This window comes from Thalia democratica, unplaced genomic scaffold (assembly GCF_965202585.1).
Source record: "Thalia democratica unplaced genomic scaffold, ktThaDemo2.hap1.1 HAP1_SCAFFOLD_251, whole genome shotgun sequence".
In the NCBI taxonomy this organism is placed as follows: Eukaryota; Metazoa; Chordata; class Thaliacea; order Salpida; family Salpidae; genus Thalia; species Thalia democratica.
This window is the reverse complement of record NW_028139365.1, coordinates 4,327-14,299: the sequence shown is the minus strand read 5'-3', so window position 1 is coordinate 14,299 and position 9,973 is coordinate 4,327. Positions and strand designations below refer to the sequence as shown.

At 25.9% G+C, this 9,973-nt stretch overlaps 1 protein-coding gene across 1 annotated transcript; it reads right to left on the bottom strand.

Annotated features, from left to right (window-relative positions):
• Window positions 1-5,364: 5,364 nt before the first annotated feature.
• Window positions 5,365-8,874, bottom strand: LOC145846013 (phosphoserine aminotransferase-like). Its single transcript, XM_082952978.1, has 10 exons — window positions 8,711-8,874; window positions 8,450-8,510; window positions 8,245-8,314; window positions 7,976-8,126; window positions 7,787-7,841; window positions 7,343-7,515; window positions 6,789-6,958; window positions 6,434-6,562; window positions 6,025-6,156; window positions 5,365-5,721 (listed from the first exon to the last, which is right to left on the bottom strand). The coding sequence occupies exons 1-10, from the start codon at window positions 8,858-8,860 to the stop codon at window positions 5,604-5,606; spliced, it is 1,209 nt and encodes a 402-aa protein (XP_082809104.1). The 5' UTR covers window positions 8,861-8,874; the 3' UTR covers window positions 5,365-5,603.
• Window positions 8,875-9,973: the final 1,099 nt, after the last annotated feature.

Sequence of the window (9,973 nt, the reverse complement as noted above, 5' to 3'; positions counted from 1 at the left end):
AAGTACTTTAAGCAATGTTTGAAATAAAAGGTTTGTTATTTTCTATTTCGAAGTATAATAATTTTTTGTATAAATCAGTTAAGATAAAGACAAAAATATCACAAATAATGATTGAAATATAAGAAGGACTGTCTAGAGATAGTTTGAAAATTATATTATAAATATAACTTTATAATAAAATGTAAGAATTATAAACAAAAATAAATAACATCTAGTTGCATCAATTCAATGCTAAATTTTATTTTTCTATTAATTTAGAATTACCATTTTCTAAAACTACACGTTTAAAAGAATAAACAATGGATGATTTTTTTATTATAAATGAAGTTATGGCTGATATGCTCAGTAAAACTGAAGCCGGTGATGACAGAACATAAGCGAATCACTTTGCAAAATATAAGCAAAGATTCAATTATACGAAATGAAGAATTGATTTCGTTGTCTTGCAATTGTATTGTAAATTAATTTTACGTTGGAAAGCAATCAAGATGCTTAGATGTCACTCCAAAAGCATCAAACGGAGCCATGGAAAGATTCACCTCGGAAACTTTGTCGAACTCTAACAACGAAACTATTACGTTGAAAAGAACCGGTCGAAAGAGCGCTAAATAAAGTGAAAATTTAAAAGCAAATGTAATATTAACGAAAACGAAAGTAATAACAAGAAGTTTGTATTTCTAACTCATAAAACAGTTATGAACTGCTTTGACTCTAGTCAAATACAAGCTTGATACAGCCGATACAAATTTAGTTCACCCGGATAACCGAATAGACTTCAATAAAGTAGAAGGTTCACAAGTTGGTTACAATAATAGAGTACAATTTGAAAATCATCTGTCGGCAAAGGATAGATTAATTAAAAACTAAAATAAAGTTTAAGAAACATTTAGTTTAGCTCATTCGTAAGACAATTGACAGCCGATTACCAGAGCTTGTCTGATGATAATGAGTTTTCCTCACAAAAAACCCTGACATTGGAAGTTATTTTCAACTGGATACTGAAAACTGTAGCCCAGTAAAAACATCCAATAGCAATAGATCAAAGACTTTGGAAAACAAACGAAAAATCGAATCAAAGTATTTAAGGTTTAAATGGTTTAGATCAAATAGAATTTCTCCCGTTCAGTTGCAGCCTGAAGTGAAAAAAAATCAAAGGCGAAGAAACTAGCTTCGAGTTTTTCTAAAGGAACCAATAATATAAGGAAAGTTTTCAAATATAATGTATTTGTCGTTTTATTTCCAGTACCTATGTGTTTTAGGTACATTTAACTTCATAAGCATTCCAATATAATTTGAGATGTTAAACATTTATTCTTTCTGTTTTTATTTCTTAACTTTAAAATTAGTTATCAATGCCAATTTAAACTATTTAGTTATACTAATTAATAAAATTAAAACAAGTTTTTTAACTTATTAGAAAGTTTATATACAAATCACTCATTTTAAAAGTTCAGAAGGTTTGTTAATTAATTTTTAATTGTCAGAATAAAGTTGCTAAAAACTAACAAAAGTGTAGATAAATTTCAGTTAAGTTTAGGTTTCTTAAACATCTAGCTGGATATAGCTGGATATATTACGTCATAAAGTGTCAAATTCAAAAATTTTTTTTTAAATATAACTTAGTTAAAACTTATTTAAGCATATATAATTTGCTCAACTAAAGGATATTAAACATTATGATATACAGTAACCTCTCGCTTATTTACGCACATTGTGTCCCAAGAAAAGATGCTTAAAGATACGAGAGATCGTAAAGATACGAGAAGTACCAAATATACTTACTATAATAACTGTTTTTTTTATATTGCTTCTAGTTAAAAACAGACTGGGTACCGAACATGTTAAAAAGCACTGCTTTGTTTACTTAAGAGTAAAATTACTTACTTAAAACAAACCAAAGTTTATATGCTTCGTTGCTGAATTACGATAGTAACTCTTAGCATTTTAACAAGTCTGCTGGGTACTTTCTTACTTTTAACAATTTGTTTACTTAATTTATAAGTATGAAAACAAAATATCAAACGATACATATATATATAAAAAAGGATTCAAAATTATATGAAATAATACTTGTAGAAAGTTTTAATAATTTTTAAAATAAGTAGATTTTATCTTTGTCTTTATTTATATATAACTTATTTGATACTTAGCATTTATATTCTAATCTACTTAGAAAATTTAATTTATAGTTAAGCATTTGTTTACAATTTAGAAATGATGTGGTGTCTATATTTTTTTTCTATAGCCTTTTACAGAATATGTATTTGGTGATGTAATGAATTTCTTCTTTTAAACAAAATATATAAAATATAAGAAAAATGTTTAATAAAAATTGTTTGTGTTACTACAACTTTTTTTAATTTGATCTTTGCCCACATAAGGATAAACTTGTCTTGCATTGTATAAAAGATAAATTAACGGATTTTTGAGTCGGAATTAAATTTCATGCCATGAGAACTTTGACGAATTAAGATTAAAATTTTTATATTTTGATTTTCTAGAATTCTAAAATGCGTAACTAAACGAGAGTGCGTAACGTCACGAGTGCGTAAAGATGCGAGAGGTTACTGTAATAGAAAAACGGATTTTATGCTGAAACAGAACATCTAAAATTCTAAATATTTAAAACTTAAACTATAGAAGAAGAAAAACAATCACACAACTTAAAAAGAAATGTTTTAACTTAGAATGTATTAATTTTAAAAAATAATAATGGTAAGAAAAAATAGGCTTATAATAGACTCATTCATACTAACCTGTTATACATTTGAAAAAGAGTTAAAGTTTAAATGTTTAATGTTGAAATTTTAGAATCTTATATGTTCTGTTTTAGCATAACATTTGTTTTTTCTAATAGATCTTAATGTTCTTAATCCTTCGAGATGGCCTTGTAAGTAATAAAACAAAACGGCTAAAGGTATAACAAAGTTTTTAACATATAAAACTTTAAATATTAAACATTAGTTTTACAAATACTACTTACCACGTATTTCATATACAAAACTTACTAATATAAGTAAGTTAATATTAGCTTATTTAAAAGCGTAGTAAATTATTTAATTATACTTAATTACTATAAGCTACATGTAAAGTTTATTCAGTTATGAACGCTACAAAATATTCACTAAAAAGTAAACTTAAATATTTGACTTAATTACTTTTTTCAAACTAATTAATAGTGAAACTACAATTAATTTACAGTCTATTTTTGAACCTCATAAATGTACTTATTTACTGAGAGGTAACAACAGAAAATTTACATGCAGACATAATTTCAATAATAATGTTTGGCATAATTCTTTTTTTTATCGTTCAGATGAATTATGGAACAAGCTTCCAAACGAATTAGTTTCTTGTTAAAAAGTTGAGCATTTTCGGTTAAGGTTAAAAAAGTTTGATTTAAATAAATATTTTGTCAGCAAAGTTCATAAGTAATTTTCTTTTTTTTTTTTGTTATTTCTTCATTAACCACTGGTTGTATTTGTCTAATTTGGTTTAACCTATAGCTTTATTTTATTAGCGGCACCTTTCCTCTGTGTATAACAAAACCTGTTCCTTAATACATAGTTAATTGGCCTGTTAAAGTGCTTGGGGCCTTGGGTTTTTAAGTTTTGTTTATAGTGAGTGTTCTCAACATTTATCAGCTACTACGAAAGTCCAACAAACTCTGAGTTATCTGAGTATTAAAGATTTGAAAGTAAATATTAAGCAGGCTCTCCTAACAAAAGTGAAACACGTTGTTCAGATAAAAGCGGTTCTAGTTATACGAATAAAAGTGAAACAAGTTGTATGGATAACAGTTAAACCAGTTACTAAAATGAAGGCTGAACCACTTGTTCAAATAATGTGAAGCCAGTTGTTCGAATGAAAGTGAAACCAGTTTTGGAGTGAAACCATTTGTTCGGGTGAAGTTGAAGTAGGATATTGTTGTTCTCTTTTCGGAAGCACCGGAATTATAAATTTTGTGTTATAATTTTTGTGTTTTTATGTTAATTTTAAACTTTAATCAGTTAAATTTAGTTTTTTTTCATTTTTAATGTACAATTTTGATTTATTTTTGTCTTTTTGTTGTATGTCTTTCTGTATAAGTGGTCTAGGTTTTGATGCCTGGGTCCTTCGTATGACAATAAACTTACAATAATAATAAGCTTAAAGAAAAAATTGGATAAAAAAAAGTCAACATTTTTTTTTTGTTTATAGAAAGTAAAAGTGTTATACTTAAAACTTTAATTATGGACTACTTTCATGATATATTTTATGCTTAGATAAAGAATATCTGCATCGTTCTCGTGAATGTTTTCAAGGATATCTAAAAATGAAAGCCACTTGTTTAATTAACTCACTTAAACTTGTATGATTTATGTACTCTGTAGTCTATGTATTAAATAGACTTTAGTAATTAAAAATTTTAATTAAGCTTAACAAAATATTAATTTGCTTTTTAGTTTAATGAGCATTTAGAATAGTTTAAAAGTATTAAGTCTCTAAATAAATATATTCAGACAACACATTAGCTTTAATAAATAATAAAATTTGCAGTGCTTGTCATTGAAAGGTTGTTTTTGAAGTTTCAGATTAATTATTATTTTTATCTAGGACAATGTTTTTAAGTAACGTGCAGATAAATTATCTATGTTTGAGAAATAAAAAGTAGAATGTCAGAATTAAACAGTGATAACTAAAAGTTTTTAGCAACCGTTATTGTAACTAAAGTTGAGTGCTTCTTTTTCTAATTATAACTAAAGTAAATATGATGATGTAAAAACTCTAAAAACAGAGATTGATCTTAAGAAATAGGTTAAGTTTTGAGCCTGATAAGATTACTAAATAGTCTACTAAATTATCAAAGTTTAACTGTACAGCTTAGTAATTTATATTCATTTAAAATTAAGTTCTAAAGACATTTTCTATTTAGAATATTTTTATTTTTTTTTAATTCTAAAATATATAACACAATTTAGTTAACGAAATCATAAAAATGATATTTTCTTAAATTTACATACAGTTTTGTAAATTAAAAGTAATTTCATATAAAAATTTTTTAGAAGATTTTAGAATATTTAGTTAAGCAAATAGTAAATTGATTGATTAATACTATACTAAGTGAAAGTTATTACAAAAATAGTTGTAACTTTTTTTGTAAAAATATAACTAATTATTTTTTTCTAAATTAAACAAATAGAAACACAAATTAACCTTATTTTTTCCTCTATAAACAAAACCACATTTTTTAGTAAAATTTATTTTAAAAGTAAAGTTGTAACTGATCAAGGTATCTAAATAAAATAAAAAGCACAATTTAAAAAGAATTAGCTTTATAATTTTTAAACATTTAGAAGTTATTAGTTGTGATATACGGAAAAATGACAAAAATATTTTTTTTATTTTTATTAGTTGACAAAACAAGCTGAAGCTTAACTTGTGTTATGATTGTACTGTGTCGTTTTAAGTTGAAGAAAAAAAATTGAAGCAAAAAATTACAGTACATTTTATAAGATAATATATCTAACTTAAAAAAATATTTTGATTTTTGTGGAAGTTTAAACAAAGCCTAGTTTACCAAAACTTATGTTGTGGTGTAATAAAAACGAACAAAAATAAAATTATCTAGCAGCATTTAAATCATTTAACTCTTGGAAATTCTTCATAAACTCAACAAGTTTCTCAGTTTCTTCGATTGTAACAGCATTATACAGTGAAGCTCTAATACCACCAACGGAACTATAAATAAAATAGAGGTTAAAAAAGTTCTCAATACTTTAAAAATAACCTTTACTGCTGCTATAATTGAAAAACGTGCAACATTAAACGTGTTACTATTTATACTAGTTTAATCATAAGATAATCGACTCGTACGTTTTTCTAACGTAATCTAAAAGCTTTTGTAAAACTGTTTTAAGAAGAAAATAAAATTATAAAAGCTTATTACTTGACTTTTAAATGTATTCAATGAAAGTTTTTAATACTATTTATTAATTGTAATATTTACCAAATTAACAAATCATCAAACAATTGCGTACTAACCGGTGTCCCTTGAGGCCGACCATACCAGCTTTCTTGGATTGTGACACGAACAGAGCTTCAACGTCTTCATCCCCACCAGCTATCCTGAACGTGATGTTCATTCTGCTCCTGCTACCTTCCTCTACTGGACAACTGTTAGAAGCACTTCAGTTATGCCAACAAAGATACACACGCAAACATTTTTTTTTTTTTTATTTTAGAAATAGCATGTTTGAGTTAAAGCGTTTTGTAAATCTTTTTTATTTTTATTATAATTTTGTTTTATAAACTTAATAAGATTATAAATAATGATATACTTTTATTACTGAAATTAAATACTACGTTCATTTAAATTTAAGTCATTTATGTTGCTTGTAAGCTTCAGAAAATTATACAAAAAGTTTATCTTCGAGAATGTATATTTAGTAACCTGTAAAATCCGTTTGATTCTTCGATAGTTTGGTAGACATTGTTTGATTTTATGCAGTTTCGTTTTGCCATAGCCAAAGCTCCACCTTGAGATTTTATCCATTTCAATACTAATCCCATTGTGTATATGCTAAAAATTTACAAAGTATTAGTTATTTTTTTAGTGTTTTAAATGTACATTGTTCTTAAAAAAACTTAAAATTTTTGTTTATAAAAAACTACTTCTCCACTTCATTTCCTTTTAAATAATGATGAAAGCTAAAGGTATTTTTTATAGCTTTAAAATTAATTTGTAAAATATTTACAAGTGTACACTGTACACAGCATTTTTTATGACTTATACACTTTTTAAAAACCTGTAGCTGGGTGGTGTGTTGTAGAGGCTGTTTGCGTTTGCCTGAAGTTTGTAATCAAGAATAGAGGGAGTTATGGACATGGACTTTCCAATGAGGTCTTCACGGACAATCGCAATAGTGACGCCTGCGCACCCAATGTTCTTCTGCGCTCCTCCTATGACTGCTCCAAACTATAAACACAACTTGTGATATTTAAATAAATTTTTATTTAAAATTGCATTTAAAAAAAAAAACTTGATCTTAGCATTTTTATCTTCAAAGATAGAAATTAAAAAAGCACTTTTTAACATCCAGATTAAACCAATAAAACTTCACCTTTTTAATTTTTTTAGGAAACACCTTATACTATACAACTTAAATTCTCAAACTGTTTGACTAATTTTTATATCACAACTTATTATTGTATTCATAAAAAAACTTTTTTTCAATCAAATACAAACCGTTGGTATGCAGGGATTTTATAAAGAGCATTTAAAAGCTTCAATAATTTTAAATTTAGTTTTCTTGAGATTTGTAACAAAAACAAACAAAAGAAAAAAAGTCTTATTTCACACCTTGCTAACGTCAAAGGGTCTGGATAAGATGTTTGATGACATGTCGGCGACGAGAGGCACGCTTCCCGTGTCCGGGACGAAGGGAAACTCAACCCCATCCACCGTCTCGTTGTCGCAGTAGTAAACGTAACTCGCTTCCGGGTTCAGTTTCCATTCGCTCTGCTCCGGAATTCCTAAAAAGAACGCCTTAAAGTTGATGTGAAAATGTTTTTACACGGTAAAAACCAATACTAATTGGTTTTGAAAACTAAGTCTTTTTGAGTTATTAAAGGGATCAATGTTTCAAAACTATATAAATACTTTAAGCTACTAAAAGTAATATTTTTAATTTAAGAATATAATTCTAAAATCTTAGAACTTTTAAACTTTAATGTACGAATGTAAAAAGGTTTACAAGAAATACTACTTATACTATTTAGCTCAATATTTTAAGATAAAACTTACGATTGAATTTTTCTAGTTTTTCGTGAACCACATTTACTGATCCGTATTTGGCAGCCTGTTTTTAGGTAAGTTTTATACAGCTGTGTAACTTATGAAATTGATATAAAACTACAAAAATTTTATTTTTCAATAAGTTTTTAAAATTAAAGTATTAAATCTTATATAAACTTATAACAACTTTTTTCTTACTTCTTTAACTGCTTTGTTCGACCAAGTACCAGTGACGATGTAATCAGCTGATTTTGATTCGTTCAACTCCATGAAATTCATCGGCACCGCGCTAAACTGTCCGGTTGCTCCACCCTGCACGAACAGTACCTTGTAGTTGTCAGGAATGTCTCTGATAAAAAAAAAATAAAAATTTACAATCAAAAACAAATCTTTTATTTAAAATGAACTAGTTTTATATGATTATAATACCTATACACAGTTGTAAAAGTAACTTTTAAAAGACTTACAAAAGCTCCTTCATTGTTGCAACGGCTTCGTTTACAATTGCAAGAAATTCTGCAGATCTGTGACTCATTTCTGTTTGATATACAAAAGTCAAAAAACAAATAAGTAAGAAAAAGTAACCTTTAGCTGCTTGCTAAAAAAACTCTAGGTTTTTTTTTACTACTTACTTAATATTTGTTGTTATGTTAATATTTTGTTTTAACTGACCCATAACGCCTAATCCAAGGTTTTGATAACTCAGAAGTTCATTCTTTGCCTTAACTAGAACCTGAAAAATTATTCAATTTAGTTGTTTAAATTTCTTAGAGAAATATTAAAAGATTGTTTTTGAGTATTATAACTTATAAACTTTTGTTTTAATATAATATCTTACTTATGAAAAATTCAAAATTATACTCTATATTTAGATTTATCTTAATATTTTTGCACAATTAAATATCGTTTTATTAGATGAAAATAAAAACTTACAGATTGGTCGAGTTTTGATGGGCCAGGGTTAAAATTAAGTGTCTTGCTTCTTTCTTCTAAAGATTTATCAGTTTGTACGTTTGATACTCCATTAGCTACCTGAGCTTTTTTCAAGATTTCTGGGTTACCGTTTTGGCTGATAATTTCCATTTTGTTTTAATTTATTTGACTGTAAAATAAAGGATTGTGTAACAAATATAAGTATTCGTTAACTGAAATTAGTTTTAATTAAACCAAATACAGACATAAAGCTGTTTTTTTGTTTTTACTTGGAAATTTTTAATAAAAGTAAGTATTTAAATTTTAGTTCTTTAGCGTTTTAAATCTTACTATTTAGTGTAAAGATAGGTTTGTAAAGAAACTAAGCAAAATAAAAAAAAGTTAGGTTATATAAAATTTTGAAAGTATACACAATACAGTTAACTTTACAAATATATCAAAGAGTTAGAAGTGTGTAAAGATAGTTTGCTGCTTAGTTATTACACTTTAGAAGTAGAGAAATAATGTATAAAGAATTCAATACTGTTAAACTGAATTAAATCAAAAAATGAAAAATTAAACTGTTTCAGTTTTATTTTCTAATACTTTTTAGTGTTGAAATATAACATAAATCTTAATTTTAAACTTAAGAATACTAGTTTCTTTCTATTTCTTCTTCTATTCTTATAAAAAAAAGTTTACTTTGATCTAAACTAAGAAAACTAACTCTAGACATTTGAAAAATAAATTCCTGAGTAATTATATTTAAAAAAAACATAATACAATTATCTTATCCTATTTACAGAAACTTTTGCTTAAAACAATTAAATAACTTAGCGTAAAAATTGTCCATTGTATAGAATTAACTACAATTGTTAGCTAGCCTATCTCTGTGAGCACTAAGTTTAACTGATATTTTTATTGATATATATTTGCTGTAAACTCATTATGTATTTTGATTTACTTAAATGATGTTAACCAAAATAGTTTTCAAACATAAATGAAAAATTATTTTTATTAGGTAAAGTTAAATTCTGTACAAGTGTTATATAATATTCATAATGAAACGTAAGAAACGTAACGTAATTAAAGCATGTTGAAAAGTTGAGTAAATAAGTTATTCGCAATACAGTTTTCACGTTTAGTAAAGCTTTTTTGTGTAATAGTAAAAAATTAAACTTTTAAATATTAGAATATTAAAATAAAAATAAAAATAATCTTTTAGAAATATAAAGCAAAACTTTTATATTTTTTCAAACACTTTGTTATTAATTTTATAGTGCA

Bases quoted from the DNA above. Each gene is read 5' to 3' on its own strand.
- LOC145846013 (XM_082952978.1), bottom strand. From the start codon at position 8,860: ATGGAAATTATCAGCCAAAACGGTAACCCAGAAATCTTGAAAAAAGCT. The intron at 8,315-8,449 runs GTCAGTTAAAAC...TATATCAAACAG, and splicing joins CCTTGGATTAGGCGTTATGG to AAATGAGTCACAGATCTGCA. The intron at 6,563-6,788 runs GTTTTTAAAAAG...GTAAATTTTTAG, and splicing joins AACACACCACCCAGCTACAG to CATATACACAATGGGATTAG.